This window comes from Pogona vitticeps, chromosome 2 (genome assembly GCF_051106095.1).
Source record: "Pogona vitticeps strain Pit_001003342236 chromosome 2, PviZW2.1, whole genome shotgun sequence".
Lineage (NCBI taxonomy): Eukaryota > Metazoa > Chordata > Lepidosauria > Squamata > Agamidae > Pogona > Pogona vitticeps.
Genome location: NC_135784.1, coordinates 204,985,164 through 205,011,392, shown reverse-complemented (window position 1 = coordinate 205,011,392; position 26,229 = coordinate 204,985,164). Strand labels below are relative to the sequence as shown.

At 41.9% G+C, this 26,229-nt stretch overlaps 2 protein-coding genes across 3 annotated transcripts; both read right to left on the bottom strand.

Annotated features, from left to right (window-relative positions):
- Nucleotides 1-7,787, bottom strand: NIPSNAP3A (nipsnap homolog 3A). The gene is made up of 6 exons (XM_020801473.3): nucleotides 7,634-7,787; nucleotides 4,627-4,849; nucleotides 3,319-3,474; nucleotides 1,287-1,436; nucleotides 286-372; nucleotides 1-187 (listed from the first exon to the last, which is right to left on the bottom strand). Exons 1-6 carry the CDS (start codon nucleotides 7,703-7,705, stop codon nucleotides 111-113), a joined length of 765 nt encoding a protein of 254 aa, XP_020657132.3. The 5' UTR covers nucleotides 7,706-7,787; the 3' UTR covers nucleotides 1-110.
- A 4,903-nt stretch (nucleotides 7,788-12,690) lies between these two features.
- LOC110083187 (E3 ubiquitin-protein ligase TRIM32) lies at nucleotides 12,691-25,143 on the bottom strand. 2 transcript variants are annotated; one of them, XM_078384838.1, is made up of 3 exons: nucleotides 23,583-25,143; nucleotides 15,758-16,300; nucleotides 12,691-13,086 (listed from the first exon to the last, which is right to left on the bottom strand). In XM_078384838.1, the coding sequence occupies exons 1-3, from the start codon at nucleotides 23,622-23,624 to the stop codon at nucleotides 12,739-12,741; spliced, it is 933 nt and encodes a 310-aa protein (XP_078240964.1). In that variant the 5' UTR covers nucleotides 23,625-25,143; the 3' UTR covers nucleotides 12,691-12,738. The 2 variants fall into 2 exon arrangements, with proteins under 2 accessions (XP_078240964.1, XP_078240965.1); XM_078384839.1 differs by lacking the exon at nucleotides 23,583-25,143 and adding an exon at nucleotides 23,298-23,444.
- Nucleotides 25,144-26,229: the final 1,086 nt, after the last annotated feature.

Genomic DNA, 26,229 nt, shown 5'->3' with positions numbered 1-26,229 from the left:
TACTTCATTCATGTTTTATTTCCCATTAACCATCCTGATCATCAGATATTGCAATAACATATGCATAAAGTAAGGATGTCTCCATATGCTGCCCTTTAGTGTGTAAAGAGTTACTTCAAGGGTGAAAATGGTGCAGGAATCAGGAGCATGTTTCGTTGGGATTCCAAAAACTGAACACTCTCCCGTACTGAAAGTAAATACAATATAAGAGAAAATGGGATCAAACTCTGAACAGCGTTCAAGAAATACTGTAAATATGCAAAGACACACACAGGCTTTTCTTACCAGCAGCTACTACCCTGGCATCTTCATGGGCAAGGTGTCTCCCAGTTGCACGGCTATCTGCATTCTCATACCACCAAAGCACATTAACTATGGAAGTAGAAGTAAAAAGAAGAAGGTAAGACCTAGAGGGTACAGTATGTCCCCAGGTCCATGCAGACAGGTCCTGGCAACACAAGCCCCAATAAGCAGAGGAGGTTCCTTTGCCTATAAGAGCTTTGTCAGGGGCCCAGCTGGTCAGGAAAGTGAGCAGGCAGAGCTAAGTACCTGTACAGTGGTATCAGGAATGGGTGATGGGATACAACATCAGCATGGGCTTTCAAGGGCATATGCTATGCATTTGAAATTAACATGTCCAAGCTCTGGCTTGTTCAGCTAGGGCTGGGAAACATTCATCTGCAACTTCAAAAAATAAATAACTACTCATCAGCATAGATGATGCTGAGCTAGATGGACCAATGGAGTGGCAGATTCCTGTATTACTAAAGGTTTTCCAACAACCTTTAGTCTATGCTCAGAGTGCTGGAAATAGGGACATTGCTTCATTTCTAATCAATGAATGCTGGAACTGAGGCCAGCATGGAAGACCTGCCATCTCCTGTGGAGGGAATTAGCCTAAAGTGCAAGGAACCTAGAGCAAGAACTTTGCTCCATTGGCTTGCATTCCCTTTTTTGATGCTGTATGATTCACTCCAATGTATTCCAACAGCCAGATATTAAGCACTTCTCTGTTTCTCATTGGTCTTGACAGCCTCATCACATACACAGTGTGAGTGGCAAAATGCATACCATTACAAAGCACGAGCTACATTCTGTACAGCCTGACTGAAATTAGCCTGTGCCTCAAGACAAAAATATTTCACTACCCCCCCCAACTCCCTTCTGTAGTGGGAGTGGGGAAGATATGACTGGCATGGCGTTTTCCACCACAGTACTGATTCTTTTAATTCCAAAATCTGCCCTCATTATGAAAGTAATACCTGTATTACTTTGAAATCACATACCTGTATTAAGTAATCCATATTCCGTGTGGAAAACACCAATCAGTTTACTATAACCTTTGCTGACATGTGCATCAATCGCCGCTTTGAATGATTTCCCCCACAATGCTGGCCCACCTGGTTTCAGCTGATAAGTCACCAACTCATAAACTCCTAGCAGAAAAAAATAATCAGCGTGATAGCAAAGCAAAATACGAAGTAAGAGGTTGGCTGCTTGGAGTGCGCTATGCTTTATATATCTTCACAAACAGTATTTTTAAGTTTCCATTTCATCTTACAGTGGGGTCTTGACTTAAGAACGGCTTGAGTTAAGAACATTTTGACTTAAGAACCGCTCTCATAGGAAAATATTGACTTGACTTACATACTTAGATTTGAGTTAAGAACTGAAAAAAAAACCACGTGGGAGGCAGGGAAAGTGCAACATTTGAACTTTCAGTTAACTGTTGGCCAGTGAAAAGGGTGCCTGTCTGCTTCCTCTCTCCTCCCAGCGTTTAGAGAATGGATTGGGAGACAGTCTTCGGACTGCCTGGTACTGTACTGCCTGGAGTGTATTTCCCCTGCCTTCCCTGAACCTTTCTTGACCTAAGAAAAAAAGAAACAAAATATCCCCCCTCTAGTGGTCGAAGGCAGAATAGCAGCTTCCCATTAGTTTCTATGGACGGAAAAGAGTAGATACGGATCAAATGGTTTTCAATGCATTCCTATGGGAAATGCAGATTTGACCTGAGAACTTTTTGACTTGAGAACCGCCTTCCAATATGGATTAAGTTCTCAAGTCAAGACCCCACTGTACTTTATAGTTCTCTGATGCTCCTAATCATCCCTTCATGGACATACAGTATATATTTCTCTATCCCTCAATTTACATTTCCTACCAACTACTGCATTGGCACAATTATACCAAAGAACTGATAGCTGTTAATTCTCCCTTGTAAGCCTTGTATTTGCCTCAATAAGTTATTCAGCAAGTAATTGAAGAGTGGGTTTTTAAAAAATACATATATCTTTTTCTTAAGGTTTGGAATGGATAAAACAATTTTATTAGAGAAAACTATAGATATGGAAAGATACCAGAACATGCAGCCACACTTACAGACATTATGGTCTTGATGCAATACAAAAAAAGAAAACATGTTTTGAATTATCTCTTTAGTTTTGGCACCAGAGATGAGGAAGGGAGAAAGAAAATGGTCAGAGTTTTTTTTTTTCTCTCTCCACTCTGTTGCACACATGACTGTTTTATTTTTCAACATATTTTAAAATTTCAGCATCAGGAATGTTTGCATTTAGCAGCAAATTAAAGAAAGTTTAAGAAAAACATTAGCAGTATTTTTCTGCAATAACATAAGAAGAACAGAGGTTTGATATATTAATTGTGCCATTACTATAAAAATTCTAAAAAGCAGCAAAAAAAGTACCATGATAGGTAGTATTAGCAAATAAGTAGTCTTGATGTACTCTTGAGCAGTTTGGTTTTTCAAAATTATTTTCTACCAACAGAAGGAAACCCAATTTCCAATTGGCAAGAAAAACTTATTAAGATTCCTTGTAGATTGAGGTTGAGAAGTAGAGAATAGTAAAGAGAAAACACCAGAGTCTGGCCAAAATCTTGTTGTGCAGTTATACAAACCCCATAACTTTTAGCAGCAAATTGCTATATGAAATCTCCATAGGCATTGTCTGTTCCATGTAGAGCAACTCCCTATGCAGCAGATAATGCCTATGGAAATTTCTTAACTTATGACAATTAGCCTACAAAAGTTTTGTCTGTTTGGTAGTAGCACAACAGCGTTTTGTCCTCCGCATCTTAAAAAGGGAATAGTAAGTCTCAGCAATCATGGGCCCTTTGGTTCTGAAACCTATGTAATTTCTTTGAAAAACTTCAAAGAAAAAGTTGTAAATGCCATTAAGTATTTTCTTCTTCGGTAAATTTTTTTTTCCAGGAAACCTCTCCTCACAATCCCCATGTTTTGGTGAGGCTGTACTCACTGAATACTAAATGAATATCCATTTGAGGAATAAGATAACTTACCTGGTTTTGGTGGAGTCTCAAGTTTACACCATGGAACCAAGTAAGCAATTTCCATATCCTGTTTATGTAAAAGTAGACGAATTGCAGACAATTTTTCTTGCCATTCTTTATCATTGCTTATAGCTTCTCTCACGGCTGCTCTGTGAGCAAAATTATCTATCAAACAGAAAAAAATATTAAGAAGTGTAGCCCGGTTAAATGGATATGCCTGCTTACAGGGTAACATTTCTATGAATAGTTAGACTAAAATAAGCAGGAATCCAGATAGGTACTTGATAAGGCAATGCTCTGCTTTGTGCAACTTATCTATGAGAAAACAGAACGTTCCTACTCAAACAGTACCAAGGAAGCTAATATGAAATCACATAAAAAGTATTTTAAAAGTTTGATTTAAAAAAAAACTTTAAAAGGTGTAAATGGCATTAAGAATTTTAATTTTATTTTTGCATTCATTTTATGTTTTACTTATGTTTGCTTTACTCAACTGCTGTTTAAACTGCCTTGAGGCCCATTCATGGGGGTGGGCTGGGGAAGGTGGTATATAAATTAAAATAAATAGATCTGCCTCCTCTGACCACTATTATCCCAGCCCAAAAGACAGTGCTTACAGACCCTTTTGTTTGCCTAGTCTCCTATTTTGGAGGCCTACACAATGTGCTTGGGCCTACCTGGCACCCTCTCCACCATAGCTGCTGATCAAAATTCTTTCTGAAAGGAGCTGCAATTCTTGAACCAGAGGTCTCGTGTCCTTGGGCTGGCACCTACCGGTAGCTTAGTGAACTAACATGGTCTGCTTATATGCCGGTCTCTGGGTGCCCTTCAAGCCAGGAGCAGAGGTGGACAACATCAATCTATGTGGCTGGCAGGCAAGTTGAAAACTCTATTTTGGCTGAGAGTGAACTAAGTATTTAAAATCTGGCTTTTGACAATGTTTGAAATCTTCAGAATAGGGGCTATGTTGCCCCAAAACTAGAGTATTCCAGGTTTAGACTATGTACAGTTACTCACTAACATGTCCATATACTAACAGCCACTCCCAACCATTTTTGGCGTGGCCATAAACACAACATGAAATACGGTATAGGTTGAATCAAGGTTGTATAAGGCACGTAATGAATCTTATAATGTGGTGTGTGAAGAACTGTTTCTATTCTGTGACCTCCTTCAAATGTGCCAGGAGCCCTCAGGAGGGCATATGGTTGAGAATGGCTATATGACATAGAACTATATGTCAATTAAGCATCTACATTCGTGTGAAGAAAAATATTCTCTTTTATATGTTACAGAGGCACAATGTGCAGTACATACCATATTTCCAAATATGAAAGGCCTTATTCATTGCCCCAAGCTCTACTGTCCAGAATCCAATCATCTCAGAGTGAGCCAGTCGAACGTTAATACTTTTACTGACCACTTCAAGAAACTCATTTGGTTTGGATGGTATGATATCATAGGTACGAAGTTCATAGACTGTTCCAACATCTTGCCTAGGGCCTGTAGCAAAGGATGAAGAAACCTGATGCAGGCTTGGCTTTAAAGAGACACAAAAGCAAGAATCTTGGTTAGAAATGATATGGTGTGCTTTTTCTAGGTTTGCCTTATTTATTTGGTTTCATTACTTGCTCTATTAAAACACATTTTTTGTGAGTGAAACAACGAAAGCCAAATTAGTTTTTAAGCTAGCTATAACAAAAGTTGAAGATGAGGACTTCCCCCCCATAACATGCAAAGTAACATTTTATAAAATAATATGCCCTTCCTTCCTTGACTGAAGCTCTAGTTCCAAAGGACAGCACAAACAGACGGATTTTACAGTATAATCAGAAAAATGCTGTGGTAAACTGTAGAAAAAGAGAATTACACAATTGTGTACATATGTGTGGATAGCAAGGGAGGCAGCCTGAAAACAGCTCTCTTTTTAAACAATGTACTTTCTCAGCCTGATGTACAGGTGCCTTCTCTGCACTGAAGACAGCATTCACAGTGGATGTCAAGGATGGTTATAAGATATAAAGGAGAAAGGCAATATGCTGGCCTAAACTTGTAAAACCTTCAAGGTTCATAGAATCTTGAACTGCACATTGAAGAAAACAGAGACCAAGTACAGATGTTCAAGAGAATGAGAATGTCTAGACCCTGAAGAGAATCCTATGGGTGATTTATGCTTGCTTATGGCACATTGCCATCCATTAAGGAAGTACTGGTTCCATATCTGAGGATGTGCAGGAACATAACCAGCACCTCTCTAAAGCATGGCAATCTGCCACCATGGCTTATGTCCCTCTTCATTTGGCACTGATTGGGCCTCATCTTGAATACTGTGTCCAGTTCTGGGCACTGCACTTTAAGAAGCATGACAACAAACTGGAAGAAATTCAGAGGAAGGCAACACTAGCAACCAACCCCTCTGAGGAAAGACTGGAAGAACTCGACATGTTTAGCCTTGAGAAATAAAAGACTGAGGGAAGATAAGACAGCACTCCTCAAATACTTGAAAAAAATTGTCATACAAAGGAAGGACAAGCCCTGTTCTTAATAATCCCAGCCTGCAGGGCATAAAATAATGACAGGACCCATTACTGCCCTTTTCTGGAGTTTCTAGGTACAGAATACTCAGAAGTGGCTTACCATTTTTTTTCTTCTGAGGGGACCCTTGCTCAAGGCTACATAGGCTGGCTCTTTTCCCATAAAGCATAGTGGGCAATCGAATTCCCAACCTCTAACTCGGCAGCCAGATACCCAAACCATTGAGCTATCCAGCCAGCTATTATTTCCCTCACACAATTACAAATTATCAACAAAATTCTGGCAAATGTTTTTCTTCAAAAGTAGACACCCATAGAAGAACAGCATGCACACAGCAATGGGCACATTGCTGCAAGCAACAATATACTCAGGATGTGTACATGTCTTTTCCTACTTATAACATGTCAGATAACTGCCATGTGTGACATGATTCTGATATAAGTTACAGTTCTAAATAGATGTACAGTACGTCAAAGTAAATTCCATTGCAATCAATGAGATGTACCCACAAATAAATGAGTTAGAAATCAAGGTGTTCTTTGTTTTCTCTGTTTTACATTAAACTGATCCAAGGCAAGAATGGCAACAGAAACTGTGACACATTTGTTCGTCCACTGGATAGCAGGCATCCATCCATCCACCATCAAGGAATTAAAACTATTGGATCAAAACTACTGCATGGGGGATGGGAAACATATATCAATCCATATGTCACTGGACTTCCATCAGTTCTTGCCAGGATAGCTATTGATGAGGATTGTTGAGAGTTGCTGTCCAACAGCATCAGAAGGGCGAGAGACAGTTTACTCACCCTCTAGCTCAAGAGCAAATAAGCAAAGTGTACACCTCAGCAGCAGATGACAATATAGCATGGGGAAGCGGCGGTGCAGTTTTCACTGCAGAACCACAAAAAGCATGGCATCACCCACTCTGCATCACTTTTCATCCCAAGCATTCGTTCACAAGACGCCTCCAAAGATGTAATAAACTTCAGGCACCAGACAGAAGCACTACATTTTTCTTAGGCAGTATTATCTTCCGTGATGTCTAGAAATGTAACACAAAACTTTTTAAAATCTAGATTCGAAATCGCAAACGTTCCCATTTGCCTCCATAACCTTACAAAACAGCACAAATCAAAATACACATCACCACAACAGCAACTTGCGGCGGGGGAAAGAAGGGCACAGAATTTGTCAGCCCTTTTCATTTTGCTTCCCATTTAAATTATGCCAACAGCAGAAAATATTATGCCGGAGATGCCCTACAAGGAGTCTTTGGAGGTCAAAGCCATGCCGCATCACAAACGTTGCAAAATCGTATCAGAGGGTTTTGTGCACCACAAGCACAACATACTGTATTTCAAAAACACGGATCACTCCCCACCCCTTAGCAGATTTCTCTACCTTTAAAACCCGCAGATCTCACGGAACTCTTTTAAGGGGAGGGGCGCATATAAGAAGATACAGTACGTCCACCTCTCTACCCCTCCTCTTTCCACCCAAGCATATGGGAGCGAAGAAAGCCCCTATCTTTATAACATTAGCAAGTCAGAGAGAGGCAGGGCTAAAGAGAGAGAACGACCCTGCTTCAACGCGCCGAATACAGTACTACTAAATCAGCGAGTGAAATAATTTCCACGCAAGTGAAACTAAACTGCGGCAACTTGAAGCCACAGTCACAGACGTCAGTTTCCAAAGTTGGCAACACCACTCCTAAAGCCTGGACCCCCCCCCCCCAAGATTTGCTGCAGGAGAAACGGCCCCTCGTGCCCCTTCCCGGGATTTACCGGGGCGCGGATGATGGACGCAGCTCCCGCTCTCCTCAGAAACACTCGGAGAGAAGCCGAAGAGCCCAACATGGTGGCTTGCGGCAGGTGGTGGGAGTGCGCGGCGGAGGCAGCATGGCGGCCGGGGAGGAGGAGGAGGAGGCGGCGGCAAGGAGCCTCGTCTTCCCTCCTCCCCACACTCTTTGCCTATGGGAGCCCTAGAGCGGGGGGTTTGTTTGTTTTAAAGTTAATAGTGCTTTCACGGAGGGCGAACAAGGACGCTTCGTCGGTAGACCGAGGTGTAGTTTGAGAAGACGTGGCCGTGTTACGGTACCGAGGAGCTCTTAGGAAATACAAGCGGCCTAAGAAATAGAAGTGTCCCGAAATCATAGCTAGATGGGCCGGCCAGTTTGAAGCAGAATGGTGGCGGCGGACTTAAATTGGAGGTGTACATTTCAGGTTTTGCCTCTGGGATGGGTTAGAATCTCTCCTAGTTTTGTTACACAAAGAGGTTCCCGTCGCTTAGCATCTTCCCCATGCACCCCCCCTTTTTTTGACCCCATGGCCCTATGTAGACACACCTTTCATTTTTGACTGGGAATAGAGGCACCCCGAAAAATGGCATTAAAAGTCAGGATAAAATGTAGTCTATAACAAAGGTACAACCCACCATTAATAAAAGTATAAGCCATCCTTACTTGTGGATGCTGTGTTATGTGCTATCCAGTCATCTCTGACTACTGATGAATACCTACCTACCAATATGTAAGGTCCAGAATGTCCTCTTGTTAATCCTGTTCAGCAGACTCAAGGCTTGTTAGCAGTTTAAAATCACAGCAGATGATTTTTCTCCTTACGAAGGTTTGGACCAGAAGCTCCAGCATAGCAAGACACAAAGGATGACACAGGAATAAGTGTAGAGAATATTTACATATTGTACATATTTACATAGTGCTTACAGGAACATAAACATTCAGCAATCAAATGGACAGAACATAAGCATGATAATCAAAATAGAACTGTGAAGGGCACGTTAACCAGCCTCTTAATTTATACTGCCTCCAACCAATCAAATTAGTGGCTCACCTCATGGTACAGTAGTTAATTCCACGTGGCTGTGTCCTTGTCATGTAGGCAGTGAGTAAATAACTCCACCTGCACTAACCAATGGTTAATTACATTTCTGCTTCTTAAAGACCTAACAAGGCTTATTTTATGAACTCTATGAAGTTTTGTCTTCTCCTGATGTGCCCAAAGTATGTGCTTCGGGAACCCATTTTTTGCTTTACGACGATCAAAACAGCTGATTGTTGGGTTTTCAAAATGGCTGCCCACTCTTCAAAATGGCTCCCCGCTGTGTTTAGGATGGATTTTTCGCTTTACAGGCACCAGAAAATGGCCGCCCTATGAAGGATCTTCACTGGATGCTGAGGTATTTCGCCCATTGGAATGCATTGAGTGGTTTTCAATGCATTTCAATGGGATTTTTACTTTTGCTTGATGACTATTTCATTCTACAGCGAATTCCTTTTCAGAAGTAAGCACTAGCGCAGCAAATTAATGGGCCGGAGCTTGTCATTTAATTACATGGAACAACTTTCTAGCATAGAACTGAAAGCTTCCATCCAATGCAGTGGCTTTTTGGGGCCACAAACTAGAGCATCTGTTCCATTCAAAACCTTCTCAGTCTGCAAACGATTGTTCAGGTTCTGTGTGAAACCTTCCGAGTTTGCAAACCAGAGCTCAGATTCTGTGCAAAATCTTTCTGGTCTGCAAATCAGAGCGTTTGTCCTACCAGTGTCCAAACTGGAACTCATTTCCATGCAAAATGTGTGTCTAATCCTCAACTTTAAATAGCTTTTTACTTCTAATCACTAATCAAAGGTGTACATAAGATACTTGCTACCAGCTCATTGTTTATCCCTGTGGGCTATATATGACCTAAGACAATATGTTACCTTTCACTGATATAAAGAGAGGTGGACAATATTTTTTTACTCCTTGTAAGCCACATTCCGTAGGAGTAAAATGTCAAGGGTTGCATGCCATTGAGTAGTTGCATGCCAGTTCAGTAGTCCCCAACCTTGGGTAACCCAGCTGTTCTTGGAGTGCAATTCCCAGAAGCCTTCACCACCAACTATGCTGCTGGGGGTTTCTGAGAGTTGTAGTGGTTCCCCAAGATTGAGAACCACTGATTTAGTGGGATTGAAACCAGCAGTGGAACAGAACGCAGCCAAAATGTACCCTTTTAGTTTCTCACCGCTCTCACGCACATATATCCTAGACCAATAGTTCTCCATGGGCAATGCGCTCTAGTAAGGCCATCAGTCTCATATGGTATTGTCCAAACATATTTAAAATTATCATCATCATCCCCTCCATGGGCATAGGCCTTGTTGAGGTGGGGGGCTTGCGTGCTTCAGTGAGGTTGAGAGCTATGGTGAAGGGTCTCCCAAGCCAGAAAGGTCTCAGCTGAGAAGCCAGACCCACTGTGTCCACCAACCATCAGTTATGATGAGAGGAAATAAACAGAAATCCATACCGGATCAGTCGTCGCCTGGGTCAACAAGGAGCGCATCAGATGCTATAGCCCCTGCGCATCTGGTAACAAATGGGCTACAGGGCTCAGCAGACTTTGTTGAGGAAGCAGGACAGGCTACTGCAAAGCTACTGGAACAACATACATGCAAAACTTGGACTTTCACCGAAAATCAAAAAATTATGAAATGTTATTATGAGGCAAACCCACCAGCTCGTAGTTTTCAAAAAAGAATGATGGAAAAGGAAACACCCAAGTACTGTAGTGACATAACTGAACAAAGATTAATGGACCAGAGAAGGTTTATCATCCGGACCAGAACTGGAATTGCAAGAACTAGAAAAAGTGGCAAAAAAAAAAATCAACATAGCAAAATGGCCATAGTATGGAAGACAAATAGAGGGTAGAGGTAGATGCAAAATTAATTAATTAATTAATATTAGCCAGAACACAGAAAAACAAGGGCTCTCCTATTTGTACCAATTACAAAGTAAACCAGTAAAAGATCTACTGAATGATACAAATGTAGTCATCAGAACAATCGCAATCAGCACGCTAAAGGAAACAAACCAGCTCATGTATAGCACAACTACCATAATACAGTGGGGTCTTGACTTAAGAACAGCTCGAGTTAAGAACATTTTGACTTAAGAACCACTCTCATAGGAAAATATTGACTTGACTTACATACTTAGATTTGAGTTAAGAACTGAAAAAAACCACGTGGGAGGCAGGGAAAGTGCAAAATTTGAGCTTTCAGTTAACTGTTGGCCAGTGAAAAGGGTGCCTGTCTGCTTCCTCACTCCTCCCAGCGTTTAGAGAGTGGATTGGGAGACAGTCTTCAGACTGCCTGGTACTGTACTGCCTGGACTGTATTTTCCCTGCCTTCCCTGAACCTTTCTTGACCTAAGAAAAAAAGAAACAAAATATCCCCCTCTAGTGGTCGAAGGCGGAATAGCAGCTTCCCATTAGTTTCTATGGAGGGAAAAGAGCAGATACGGATCAAATGGTTTTCAATGCATTCCTATGGGAAATGCAGATTTGACCTCAGAACTTTTTGACTTGAGAACTGCCTTCCAATATGGATTAAGTTCTCAAGTCAAGACCCCACTGTAACCATGAAACTTGGTTACAAGCTGCAAAAACAAAAACAAAAACAAACAAACAAACAAACAAAAAACCAGAAAGCTCTCGGCACTCCAAAATAGAAAATTTGTCTGGAAAGAAAAAATAAACAAATTATGTGTGGACACTAGCAACTTAAAACGCCCAAAAGATTCAAAACTTAAAAATGAAAAAAAGCCAGACTATGCAAAATATATGACCTAGAAAGGGAAACAATAGTTGAAACTATGGAAGAATCAAAACAGTGGGCAACAGCTACAGCAAAGAAAACTGAAAGATATGATGGATGCTTGGAACAATATAGAGAAAACATGCAATTTTGAATTAACCAATTATTCTATACATCTCTAGGAGAAAATGCAGAGCAAAGGAAATTTGGCCCATGTAAAGATGACATTCTAAAATTTTGGAAATCTCATCTAGTGGAAAGGGAAGCACTTTTGTATATCTTGTGGAGTCCATCTGTAGTGATGTGATCTCTTGTGGTAACAGCCCTAGAGAAGGGGGCCAGCCTAATGAACAGGCAGAGTGAGGATCAAAATGTGCACTATGTTTATCACATTTTTGCAGTGGTGCTTCCCCAAGTGGTGAAAGAAAGTTTGTAATTTTCCTCACCTACTGGATCTTGCATTTAGCGTGCTTTGTTTTGTGTTTGGTCACTGGAAAGTGAAGTGAAGCTGGGTTTAATCTGCAAGTCTGAGAGGTCAAGCGCATATCTCTGAGAAAACCCCACTCTGGCAGGGGGAATTACTGTATAGGGAAATATGCATTCCTGTTCAACCCCAAGATTGCCATACAGGCACTGGGTGTATAAAGGTATATACCATGTTTTCCTGAAAACAAGACAGGGTCTTATATTAATTTTTGTTCCAAAAAAACGCATTAGGTCTTATTTTCAGAAAATGTTTTATTTTTTCACATAGAACAATCTACATTTATTCAAATACATACAGTCTTTTTGTGGTTGCTGCACAATGCTGCACAATGGTGGAGGGCAGGGTTTCACTTAACTGGGGCTTATTTTGGGGGGTAGGGTTTATATTACGAGCATCCTGAAAAATCATACTAGGGCTTATTTTCAGGTTAGGTCTTATTTTCAGGGAAACAGGGTATGTCATGTGACTTATTCTGCAGCACACTTACACAATTGCCCTATCACCAGTATTGAAAATAAGGTTGAGCTGCCACTCTGGTCACAGTTTGAAGATGGAATTGGGCAGCGGCAGGGAAGTACCATCTTGATTTTTGCCAGAAGGTTTCGCCTTTGAGCAATTACTTCCGTTTACCATCAATAGAGACGAAGACTGTGTATGTGCAGTGCTTATGTGTGGATGCCCATGCATGCACTTGGACACAGAAGGTGGGTAAACACCCCTACAGGGAACAAATTTGCCCCCCCCCACACACACACTGGTGTATATATCGAGCTTTATTTGCTTCCAGCCCAGAGATGTCACTGCATTTATTTGTACCTACAGATTTTGACACAATGGTTGTAGCAGTCTGCAACAGCAACCAGCCCATGGTCCAGCATGGAGAGACCACTTGGGCCTTGCAAGCCCTCACTCACTATGATGGCGCAGAGGGATGAGTCGGGGTTGAACATCACAATGCAATTCTGCCCTTCGTCAGAGACAAAGACGTTCCCGTTACAATCCACACAGATGCCAGAAGGGTTTTCAAAAGTAAATGCTTTCCCATATCGGGGGCCGATGGTCTTCTTCACACTCCTTTCCTTGTCGATCACCTTGATGCAGCAACCCTGGAACCTTCCAAAGAGCTGCCCTTCCGTCACTAACATCTCATCATTCTGAGGGGGTAAGGCGTATATGAGGAAATAACATCAAATAAGAGATTTTATGTTATACGAAACTAAGAAAAAACAATGCATGCTTCAATCGTAATTTTTAGAATTTAAAATAGGCACAACCCTTTTATTTTGACAACAGGACGACCAAGTAAACTCTCCTTCATTAGAGATTTTTAAACAGTGGTTGGATAGCCATCTCTAGACATGATTCAGATGTAGATGTCCTGCCGTGTTGGAGACTGGATTAGATGGCATTTGGGGGGATCTGAGAGCTCTGCAAACTCTTAAGAGTGAGTTGCTGGTCCAAGGTCAACTGTTCACATACTGTTTATTAGCCCAAAATTCTATCCACTGTTCCGAATCTCTTCTGAACTGCCTGGAATATGATTTGAATAATTTCATTGGGGTGGACCTTAGACACTTTTTCACAAGGGTATTGAGCCAAAGTGGGATATCTTCCGCCTCGTCCACTTGACCCTTGTACACAGAATTTGTCTGATCCTTTCCCGACCATTCCTCAGGCTCCCAGCTCAAAACTAGCTTGGACTCAAGCCAGGGTTATACAGTATAATGGTTAGACTATTGAGCTATGATACGGGAGATCAGGTTCAAATCCCTGCTTGGCTGTACAAACTCGTGTACTATTAGCCTAGCCTCTCAGAATAAAGTAGGGAGGAATGGGAGAATCATGCTTCTCACCTTGAGTTCACTGGAAGTAGGAAAGAAGTTTAGCAAACCAATAAACTTCATTGAAATGTGTGCTTTTTCCCCTCTCTAAACTATTCAGAAATAGCAGTCCCAGTTTTTCTCTTCTCCTTCAGTTGCCTCACTCAATCAGATCAAAGTTCTGTCTAGCACAAGGACTCCAAAACTGAGCCATGTACTACAGTATGTCTGGCTGGGGCAAAGGATCTGTGAGATGCTCTCAACATCCTCAACCAGAATGTCAAGAGAAGATGGAAGGAACTGATGGAGTACAAAAGGAGTACATGCCTCCCATTCTGTATCTCCCAGATGTTACCAGTTTTGAAATTATTTACTGCACACACTGCTTTCCAGAAAAACATCTACTTCTGCTTCATTGACTACGCAAAAGCCTTTGACTGTTTGGACCACAGCAAACTATGGCAAGTTCTTAAAGAAATGGGAGTGCCTGACCACCTTATCTATCTCCTGAGAAACCTATACGTGGGACAGGAAGCACCAGTTAGAACTGGATATGGAACAACTGATTGGTTCAAAATTGGAAAAGGAGTACGACAAGGCTGCATATTGTCTCCCTGCTTATTTAACTTATATGCAGAATACATCATGCAAAAGGCTGGAATCCCAAAACAGAATTAAGATTACCGGAAGAAATATCAACTGCCTCAGATATACAGATGATACCACTCTGATGGCAGAAAGTGAGGAGGACTTAAAGAACCTCTTAATGAGGGTGAAAGAGGAGAGTGCAAAAAACAGTCTGAAGCTCAACATAAAAAAAAACTAAGATCATAGCCATTGGTCCCTTCACCTCCTGGCAAATAGAAGGGGAAGACATGGAGGCAGTGACAGATTTTGCTTTCTTGGGCTCCATGACCACTGCAGATGGTGACAGCAGCCACAAAATTAAAAGATGCCTGCTTCTTGGGAGGAAGTGATGGCAAACCTAGACAGCATCTTAAAAAGTAGAGACATCATGTTGCCAACAAAAGTCCGAATAGTCAGAGCTATGGTTTTTCCTGTAATGATGTACAGAAGTGAGAGCTAGGCCATGAAGAAGGCTGACCGACAAAGAATTTATGCTTTTGAATTGTGATGCTGAAGGAGACTCTTGAGAATCCCCTGGACTGCAAGGAGAACAAACCCATCAATTCTGAAGGAAATCAACCCTGAGTGCTCACTGGAAGGACAGATCCTGAAGCTGAGGCTCCAATACAGTGGTGCCTCGCTTAACGGGCGCCCCATTTAACGACGAATCTGCATAGTGATGAAGATTTTGCGATCGCGAAAGCAATCACATTGCAATGGTTTAGATAGGAAAAAATCGCTTTGCGATGATCGGTAAGCTGTTTCGCTTACCGATTATCACATAGCGATGATTTTTCAAGAGCTGATCGGCGGTTCCAAAATGGCCACCAGGTAAAAAAAATGGCCACCTGCTGTGTTTTCGCCCAGATTCCTCGTTTACCGGGCAGTGAAAATGGCAGCCGTATGGAGGATTTTCGCTTAAAGGTGAGTTTTAAGCCCATAGGAACGCATTGAAGGGGTTTCAATGCATTCCTATGGGCTTTTTAAAACCGCATAGTGACGAAATCGCTTTGCAGCAATTTTTACTGCACGGATTATCATCGCTATGCGGGGCACCACTGTACTTTGGCCATCTAATGAGAAAACTCCCAGGAAAAGACCCTGATGTTGGGAAAATGTGAAGGCAAGAGGAGAAGGGGATGACAGAGGACGAGATGGTTGGATAGTGTCACTGAAGCTGCCCACATGAATTTGACCCAACTCCGGGAGGCAGTGGAAGACAGGAGGGCCTGGCGTGCTTTGGTCCATGGGGTCACGAAGAGTCGGACACGACTTAACGACTAAACAACAACAACACATTGCTTTATCCATTTAGTCTAGGGCTATGCTTCATTCTTTGATACCAATCAGTAAATGGATTGCAAGCATCCTATCATACCTTATTGACAGCCACGCGTACTGGCCTATGGAATCCTTCTATTGAGTGTGTTTTCAGGACGGCATTCATTCTCCAGTCCACTCCAATGATGTTAACTTTCCCTGCGTTGGACCAATCTGACACAGCAATCCTATTGGCTTTCAGGACAGCTATCCCATACGAATGAGGCCAAGAGATTTTGGGAGATTTCAGCTCGTGGATCAGTTCACCATCTTTCGTGAAGAGCTGGATTGCTTTGGTCCCATTGGTAACAAGCAACACACCATTTTTCATGCAGGTGACATCTCCCAGCCCCTTAATGGGTTCAAATCCATACGGAAATCTATGCTTAGGTTGGCCATCAGCACTGTACATCTGGATCTGTCCTGTGCCACTGTCCTTTACTGCCAAGTCGCCATCTGGAGTTGTTGTCAGACTGGTTGGCCAGATCAGCTTCCCTGGGATTGTCCCAAACCCTCCCAGGACTTTTTCTACAGTATTATAATAGATCTTCTGGATCCCAGACAATTTCCAGTTTTTATTAAATCGGAGAGTTTCTTCTATCTAACAAAGAGAAAAACAAAAAGGGGAAAGCAATGAAGAGAGTATTATCACCACATAGACTCATACACACACACATGCACACATACACCCCACACAGAGTAAGGCTGTGATCACACATGCTAAAAGAACCCCAGTTATATTGATTCTGCCATTAGTTAAATAGTTTTATAAATTTCTATACACATGATGCATGGGTAACACTGATTTGTTTGGCCAGCCAATCAGGTTTTTCCCACCTCTCCAGCATAGCCTTTTAAAAATTATCCGATCCTTGTATCACTTCAATTCTTATTGTTTTGGCACATGTGAATGTTGCTGTTGATTTATTTACTCTGTAACAGTTCAGGTTTTTGGGTGCAATGCTCACTGCATGGCCACCACATTTGTACCATTAAAAAAAAAGCTTAGTGATAAATCACATGCTTTTTCTTTTCTATTTTTTCTCCACAGCTGTTTACTGATGAATCACTTAGCTAATGTCTTTTCTATTGTAACCATTGTCTCCAGTTTTATGTGGCTTATAGCTGGTTTCCCCCTAGTTTTTCAAGAACAATTCAAGTCCTTTTAAAATACTGTCTTACATTTGCCTAGTGACATATACCCAATTCGGTGGTCCATTGACTAACGGTTGAAAATGACAGAAAAATGGTGTTATATCACTTGCAATTTTTTTAAAACAAGACAATTTTAGAGCAGCAGAGTCAGGACAGAAAATGAATCAATTTATCTTAGATGGCATGTGTAGCCTACAGCAGGGATCCCCAACCCCCGGTCTGTGGACCAGTCCCAGTCCGTGACCTTGCCAGGACTGGGCAGTGGAGACAAATCTCCTGCCCCCCACACGTCCAGACATATGCATGCCCCTCCCATGCATGTACAGGCCCCCCACACCCTCCCATGCTTGCACGGACGCCTCCTGCCGCCCCCCCCCCCCATATGCATGCTAAACCAATCCTTGGAGGCAGAAAGGTTGGAGACCACTGGCTTACAGAACTGGAACAAATAGCAAGAAACACAGATTGAACTGACAGCCATGTAAACGGTATATATACCACATGACTATACATACAAATACATTGATATAAAGGAGGGAAAAGAAACAGTTCAGATGGTCTGTGTGATTAGGACCTTCTAGGCTTATACTCACCCATGCAATTATAGCTAATCATAGCAAGGCAACACAAAACATAATGACTGTAGGAATTGGCTTCATGCAATTAGCAGTTTACTGCCATGTTTGGCTCAGTATACAAAACTCAGTAATTTCATTGTGAGCTTCTGGGTAATTTTAGTGTTCCGTCCTTCCATAACCATCAAAAGTAAATGTATGCCCATGAGCAATCCTTGTATGATAAATAGATTTTGTATCATAAGCTTCATGGTCACAGACACTTTAGCTTTAAAGGGGGATACTGTAAAGATACATGAAATTGTGCATAATGTGCAGAAATAATCACCAGGGGTAGACAGAATGTTGATAGAACTGTTTCAAGCTGCAGAGACTGAATCTATCAAAATCCTAACAAGAATGTGCCAGCAGATATATAAAATGAAAGAACGGCCTATACTATAAACATTTAATATACATTTCAGTTTGCAAGGAAGTAGATGCCAAAAAGTGCAATGACTACAGGACCATTGCTTTAATTTCCCATGCAGGCAAACTAATGTGGCAGCTTAAGCTTTTAATGTATATGGAGTGAGAAATGATTACTATGTATGGGTGTGAAAGTGAAGAAAGCTGACTGAATTTTTTTAAAAATATTGCCCTGGAGGTAATACCCTGGATCACCAAAATATGTACAAGTGGGTCCTAGACCAAATCAAGACTAGACTTTGGAAACAAAAATGACAAAACCAAAGTTGTCATTCTTTAGGCACATAATGAGAAGGCAGAACTCACTGGAAAAAACAATAGTGTTAGGAATATTTGACGGCAGCAGGAAATGAGAAAGATCAAATGTAAGTTGGAAGTCACTGTGACAAACCCAGACCTACTGGGATCTGCCACAGTTTAACTAAGCTGCCACCAACCACTAGCACCCGTTTCACATGTTCAGCCAGGTCATTTCCCACGAGCACGGCTGCTGGCAGAGTCGATGAAATCGCTAGCCGCCAAACTCCCCTCCAGCCTTGAAAGTTCATAGGTACCTCAGCTACTGGCAGCGAGATCACCTGCCCCTCAATCCCTGCCACCTTTATGCTCTCATTTGGGATTACATACTCCCTAGGAATAATATCTGGATGGCACAGGGTCACCTGGGAACAAGTATCCCTTAACCCCCGATACTGGTGGTCAAGTATTCCTACGTCCACCCCTGCTGTTTCAAACAACTGAGAATCTGTTCTCACAAGTAAGCAGCGCCTGACCTCCACAAGAGGACCATTTTCCTCAGCCTGATCAGCAGATGTAACTGTTCCAGATTGAGTAGCCATGGCAACAGGCTCCCTCAGTGACAAGGAGCTTTGCTCTTTCTGGACACAGAACACAGCTTTTGGCTTGGTCCCACTCGAATCCTGAGGCACAATTCCTTTTAGCTGCTTTAATTTCTCACACTCTGAGATTAGATGGCCCTTTCCCTGACAGAAATAACATTTTCTGCTATATTTTGAGTCTTTCTCATCTTGTTTTGGTTTTCCCTCCAAAATCTGAGGTCTTGGTTTCATGTCTGAGGGCTTCCCTTCACCATGGGCCCCTCCCCCTTGCTGGTTTCTTCCTGGTCCCTGAGAGTACTTGCTGTAGGTGTCTTTAGGTTTTCCTACAGATTTCTCCTCAGCACCTAAGGGCTTTCTTATTTGGGAAATAAAATCGGCGATTTCGGCCGCCTCTGCCACAGATTTCGGTTTCCTTTCCCTCACCTGGAACTTCAGTTCCCCATGCAGGACTGAATAGAACTGTTCCAGCGCTATCAGGTCTTTAAGCTGCTGGTAGGTCTCTGTTCCCTCCTGAGATAGCCATTTCTCTAGCAGCCTCACCAATTGGGTAAAAGTCTGCTCTGGTTTCTTTGTGAGGGACCTGAATCTCTGCCTCAGCTGTTCCGCATTTATCCCATGTCTGGCAAACACCAGTTTTTTAAACTCTGCAAAATCTTTCATCAGTTCCTCTGGCATCTCTGCATAGACTTCTGCCAGGCTGCCACTGATTAAAGATCGCATGATGGTCATCTTCTCAGTTTCCCTTACCGAGAAGTCCACAAACGCTCTTTCCACTAAGGAAAAGAACACCTCAGGGCAATCTCCCTTGTGGTACACAGGGAATTTCTTCAGGTCAGCTTTAGACAATTGGCCTCCCTCAGAATCCCTATTGTTATTATTGTTCTGATTCATCAGTTCCAATTTTCTTAACTCAAACGCCATTCTTTCTTTTTCCAGAGCAATTTTCTCTCTCTCCAATCTTTCTTCTCTCTCCATTCTCTCTCTCTCTCTCTCTAATTCAAATTGCCGTTGTTTCTCTCTTTCCCTTTCCTCCATTTCCCTCACCCTCAGTTCATGCTGTTGGGCTATGAGCATTTTCCTGAGTTCTGGGTTCTGTTCTCCCGTGCTGTCACCCTGCACTGAGCCAAATTCATCCTCAGAACCTTGGTCAACCTGGGGGTCTTTCCCTTCACCCATTTCTGCCATTTGGCTTCGAGTCAAGGGCATAATCCCCCCCCCAGAACAGGCTGCTTTCAAAAGTCAAGCCTCAGAATAAAGCGACCACTTTTTTTTTCTCTTTTGCCTCAGAACCTGCTTGCTATAGATTGCTGCTGTTCTTCAGCACTAACTTGCAACTGTTGCAAGCCAGAGTCTACCCCCCTCTGCTAGGCCTCTCAGCAGACAGGCTAGATCACTTCTACTTCACACAGTTTTGCCTCAGCTTTTTTCCCGCCAAAACAGGTTGCCTCAGAGCTCCCTAATCTAGTCCCCAGTTGGCACGTTCTTCCACTAGCGCACCTCCCCGTGAGGTACGCCTAGAAGATTACCTACGCGCCCTCAGATTGTCCCTGACTAGACCCCCCTTGCTCTGGGCACACTTGCCAAGGCTTTGCTGGACCACTGGACAACTGGACCAGTCGTATCCCACACGCTGGACACCAATCAATGTGACAAACCCAGACCTACTGGGATCTGCCACAGTTTAACTAAGCTGCCACCAACCATTCCCTGGAAGGAGTCACACAGACCAGGAATGGATTTTCAACAAATAAAAGAATAAGGTTTATTTAAACAACACACAGGGAAAATAAAATGATCAGGTGAATAAGATACAGTAACGTGGCTTAGTCTCAATCATACATACACACAGTTTGGTTCACACAGAACACTTAACTTGAAGCACAGACCCTGAACCTATCAGTTCTGGCTAACCATACAGACACCTGAACCTATCAGGTTGGTACTGACTGACACACAGTAGTACCCTGTCTGACACACAGACTCCCACTCAAGCTTCTTCTCTCAGCTCTCCTCCAGCTTCTCCTTCAGCTCTCCTAACTTCTCCACACAAACTCCACATATATATACAGTACAGCCCCTCCTCCTGATGTCCCGCCTTCCACTCCCCATAGGATGGAACTTTCCCTCCAAACCCATGACAGACAGGTAACATCAGTGCTGTATGTAACAGTCACATCCTTACATTTACAGTAACTGTGCAAGGTGGTTGACAATCACACACCTTGGAGGTCATTCATTCATAGGATTACCACAAGTTAGAGGTGACTTGATGGCATGTAACAAATGCAGAAAGCACATGGTACTGTAATATTTATGTGAATTATATGAATACTATAATATTGTCCATTTCACCTGTTATTATCCCAATACTGTATTTCATAAGAAAAAGGTCACTTCTCAAAGTAAATAAAAATAATTATTTTATACAAGGAATAGTTAAATTGTGGAATTTGCTACCATAAGATGTAGTAATGAACCTCATTGTGGATGGCTTTGAAAAGGATAATAGATAACTTCATTAAGGAAAAAACTGTCAATGATTACTAATCTCATTGGCTATAAATTCCCTCCACTAATGCAGGTAGTCTGTCTCTGAATACCAGTTCTGGGGAACACAAGCAGGGTGGTGATTGTGCTGTTGCCCTGCTTATGGATTTCCCATAGACAATTGACTGGCCATTGTGGAAATAGAAAGGTGGCCTAGATAGGCCTTGGCTCATGTTCTTAGAGCTAGAGGAGCCACTTTGTCAGATGCCAATAGTGAGCTCCAAAATTAGTGTTAGGCTGTATTTAGGCTTTTTTAGCCAAGGGCTGTTGGTGATTGTTTTATATTATACCTCCCATTTTCTGACTTTTCAGTTTACAAATCAATAGTGCATGCTCTGGACTGTGTTACAATTAAAGCACAATCAGGTCTGAAGCTTCTGAAATCGTATACTTGCTTAAGGATAGAAGAATCACCATTTGAAATCAAGCCAAGAGTTCATCTAATTTCCAAGAGTGGTCAGTCAAATACCTCAGGTAGGGAATTTGGGTGGAATAGTCATCCCATCTTATTTATCCCTAAGATATTTTAATTGCAGGTATACTTTCCCTGCATATGGAGGCTTTATCTGTGTGTGAGTGTGCGTCTGTGTCTCTGTGTTAAAAAGAATGTACAGTAGTTAGATATTTTAATCCCTGCGTTTGTCTGAACTGTTTATGAAGGTCTCATGGAATCAGAGCAAACATACTGTTCACCCCCAGTATCTATTGTTTGAGCAAAATAGATATGGTGTGAGGAAAGGAGAGGCTTGCTCACATCTCCATCTAGCCAAGAAAGCGCCAAGCTTCACTTCCAAAGCAAAGCAAAAGAATTACGAGGTTAGAGAGACACCTAGTGAACCACATGGTAATGTCTTGGGACGGTTGAGAATTATGTGTCAGTCCAATTTTGATATATAGTTTACCAAAGTTAAGAGGATTCTTCATATTCAGGATGGAAAGGCATTGACCTTTTTAAAAAAATGTAGGAGTGACAGAAGCTGACAATTTTTTCTATTTGGTCACAGCCAAACCTGGCAGGTCCATGGGCCGGTATGCTTTATTGGTTACCAATAGTGAAGAAAAGAAAAAGAAACCTGAAATGTTCGAAAGTTCTTATTTTGAAAAAACTAGTGCCTTTTTCTGTTAAATATTGAGGAAGGATGTTTCAATGTGTTAGCAAAATGTGGACATTTCTGCAGGTGTGGGAAATAAAATAGGCATGGGAAGGGGGAGCAGCACCATTTAGCACAGTGGGGTCAGGGAAAGCAAGAGAAACAAGGAGGTACCTGACATTTCTGGCATTAAAAACAGGTGAATATAAGACCTGGCCGGAATCGATATGATCCACTCTCAGTGGGTCAATGGTGAGATACAATGGCAAAGAGAAAAACATTGTCTTAACAATTCTAGGGAGATAAACACTTCCTATTGGGAAATATCCATTTGCAAAGATGGCTGAGCTGTAGTTTTGCAGTGTTGAATGTGCTAACGAATGCTAAATCAGCAGCATCACCTTCTAATCACTAGCTTGAAGCATGTTCACATTAAGATCACTCATAGAAAGGGGTCCCTGGAACAGGAAAAAGCTTCCTTTCTGGTTTTCCCTGTCACCATTTCTATTGTTTGTTTTGCACACAGCTTGGGTGGAGACTGAAATGTTTGGCCTCCATCAAAACGTGTCCCTGGGGATGTTGCTGGACTACAAATCCCATAAGATGTACCCAGTGGTGGGGATAGTGAGAATTTCAGTCCAGCAACATCTGGAGGGCCATGTGCTCCTCTCATCCCTGGCCTCTATTGATAGGAAAGATTATTTTTTGTTCGCAGGAAATGGCACATATCAATAGAGGGGTATTCCTATAAGTCCAAGGGGTGAGTTCAATCCAGGTAATTTATTGAGCATGCATTTCACTTAGAATATCACCTCCATAGTCCAATGTGGTGGCCTTTTATTTCCTGTCCTCCACTATTTTCGGTCGTACTCTGTTTCTAGGCCAGTTATCCAGTGTTGAGAGAGCAATAAAGTATACAGTACCTCTTTGTGCATGGCGTGCCTAGAACAACGAAGCTGCGCCGACCCTTTGACATCCAGGTATCCCAGTTCACCCCAGTTCTGGCAGACTGTTCATTGATCTTACATCCTCTACTGCTCTCCGGTGGCCTCTCCGTCATGGCTGTCTCTCCTTTCCCTTCCTCTACATCTCCCTTAACCTCCATTATTACATCAGTGCAACAACATGCTGAAGGTTCATCAAGCAGGCAGGGGCAGGATCAGGATCCAACTAAGGCAACAAACAGATGAAAATAAACAAAACTGTACCTGTTCATCTTCCAGCTCCTTCAAAAAATAAGAATCTAACATCGCTCCTCACCAAGAACGGCGTTGGTCCCCCAAATATAAAATGAGATTGGGAGAGGAACAGAATATTAATATATAATTTTAAAACTAAGAATAGTGTACATACAGAAGTCAACCAAGGATTTTATTAAAGCTGGTGCGAGGTTTAGGTAGGATGACTAGGGTTTACCTTTAGCTTAACAAATGTGAATTTCAGATTATTTAAAATATTTGTATATGTTGCCCTTCCTCAAAGTAAATTGGAAAAGCATATTTGGCCCTTCCCTGCCTCATCCTTGTAACAATTTGTAAGCTAAGCAACAGTCCTTGAGCTACAATTCAGACACACATCTTTTGAAACCCACTCTCGAAATTCATCACAAGGATCCTTTAAACATTCAGATCAAGATTGATTATCCTAATTATGAACCATGCAATCTGAAGTGACATGGAAGAAGTATCCTGTTTCTAAAAGAGCTCCAACAAAATGTATTTTTGTGCATAATTCATGTGAATAGTCAATATTATTAAGACAGACTTGTAAATTATTGGCAGTGATAACTTATTCAAAGGAAGCATTTTAAAAGGTTTTTATGGCTATTACCATGAGCAAATTGGTGGCTTCAGGTTGGTGCTCGTGGTAGGTTTGTCACTCTCTTATGTTTCCATTGATGTATGTTCGCGCATAAATAAACTCTAGTGAGGTTTATTCCCAATTAAATGCAAAGGTTGGGAGAGAGGCTGGTTTACAGCTCTTATAATCTCCAGTCACCATGGAAATACCCATGCTGGCTGCAGAATTATGGATCCTGTAGTCCAAAAAGCCATTTCTCTAAACTCTTGAGTACTTTTCTCAATAGCAGTCTGTGAGTGCAAATGTAAGCTTTTTAAAAATGGCCTGTCTCAAAATAATCTAACTGTTGATTTATGCACAGGTTTATTAGAATTTCTATGCTGTATTTCAAGATTATATGCAGAGGAATATTTTTTTTACTATCCTATAGATAGTAAAAGGGGATGTGGTGGCGCTGCGGGTTAAACCGCAGAGGCCTCTGTGCTGCAAGGTCAGAAGACCTGCAGTCGTAAGATCGAATCCACACGACGGAATGAGGCCCTGTCACTTGTCCCAGCTCCTGCCAACCTAGTGGTTCGAAAGCATGCAAAATGCAAAAAATGCGAGTAAATAAATAGGTACCACCATGGTGGGAAGGTAACGGCATTCTGTGTCTAGTTGCGCTGGCCACGTGGCCACGTAAGATTGTCTTCGGACAAACGCTAGCTCTGTGGGTTGGAAATGGAGATGAGCACCACCCCCTAGAGTCGGACACGACTGGACAAATTGTCAAGGGGAACCTTTACCTTTTAGATAGTAAAACCAATAGATAAACAGCAGAGAGCACATATTGCAGGTATTGTCTATTCATTACCTTTTGGGCTAGTGAAGAGTCACTGAATCAAGCAAATCAATCAGTCAATATCTGGGATCTACAAGTGGCAGTGATGATGGCCAATAATCTCTCTTTCTCAGAACACCAGCACAACATTGTTCTTTGTCTCCTCTAGTCACCGCCTTTCACCAAAGCAATAGACCTAGTCTAGGAACTCTTAGCCTCTTCAGAGTCTCCCAGTTCTGCAGTTAATCCCACTCTCTTTGCACAGTACATTGAGAAATATTTTTGAGCCATTTCAATGAGACAAGATAATTATCACGTACCTACTCAGCACCTGCATGCAGCGGTGTTACTGCTGAGATCCAACGCTGGGGACTGTTCCCATAGCATCCTGCCCAGGAGAATGATCTCCCGTATCGCCCTGCAACAGGATACTCTTCAGCCTACAACCCTTCGTTTTGTTTTTCTCTGCCTTGGCTTCTGTTCTTCGAAAGGAAACTGTAGCCGGTTGTTTAAGACGATGATGCTAAAAATGGTTGCCTCTCAACTGCTACAGCTATCTAGAACAGAGCTTATGAAAGTACTTTTGAAATATAAACGGTGGTGCTAGCTGAAGGATTCTGAGAGCTCTAATTTTTTTTAAAAAATTATTTTCCAAGCTTTGAACTGCAAAATTATTGATGTTTAAGAGGAAGAATTGGAAAGGTTTCAGGTCAATACTGGCCAGAACTATATTTCCTTTTTATTTCTTCCTCAATATTCACCCTGTTGTTTTGTGCTACATTACTTGTCAGCTGAATTGGCTGCTATAGTTTTTCCGTGTTCCACAGCAAACATACATTTTTCTTTAAAGTGCAATTTGTATGACTGAAGTTGCAGGTGCTTTATCATGGGTGGGGCTGTTGAATTTGGAGCAAGTTTCTTTATTTCATGAGATGAATCCCTAGGGAAATCCATCAAGCTTCCTTTCTCTTGCATTTGAATGTTTTAAAGCTCAAGTTCTTTTCATCTCAAATGTCAGAAAACCTGCAAATTGTGCCAAATCCTTTAAAAAATGAGCTTCAACTAAACTCCTCCATCTGCACCAACCAAAATCGACAGGCACAGTCATTCCCAGCAGGGAGAAGACCATATTGTACTATGTACCTTCCAAAAAGAGAGAAGAAGATGATGAAGAAAAGAAAAAGAAAGAAAGAAATTACAGCCATATGGCTGAACACAAAGACATTCAAAGCCAG

What these genes read in the sequence shown, in the direction of transcription:
- NIPSNAP3A (XM_020801473.3), bottom strand. Translation starts at nt 7,705, where the DNA reads ATGTTGGGCTCTTCGGCTTCTCTCCGAGTGTTTCTGAGGAGAGCGGGA. An exon ending in CGTCCATCATCCGCGCCCCG is followed by an intron (nt 4,850 to 7,633) that starts GTAAATCCCGGG and finishes GTCTCTTTAAAG; the next exon opens with CCAAGCCTGCATCAGGTTTC. An exon ending in TGAGACTCCACCAAAACCAG is followed by an intron (nt 1,437 to 3,318) that starts GTAAGTTATCTT and finishes TTTTTCTGCTAG; the next exon opens with GAGTTTATGAGTTGGTGACT.
- LOC110083187 (XM_078384838.1), bottom strand. Translation starts at nt 23,624, where the DNA reads ATGTTAGATTCTTATTTTTTGAAGGAGCTGGAAGATGAACAG. An exon ending in AGGAGCTGGAAGATGAACAG is followed by an intron (nt 16,301 to 23,582) that starts GTACAGTTTTGT and finishes TCTCTTTGTTAG; the next exon opens with ATAGAAGAAACTCTCCGATT. An exon ending in TACGCGTGGCTGTCAATAAG is followed by an intron (nt 13,087 to 15,757) that starts GTATGATAGGAT and finishes TTACCCCCTCAG; the next exon opens with AATGATGAGATGTTAGTGAC.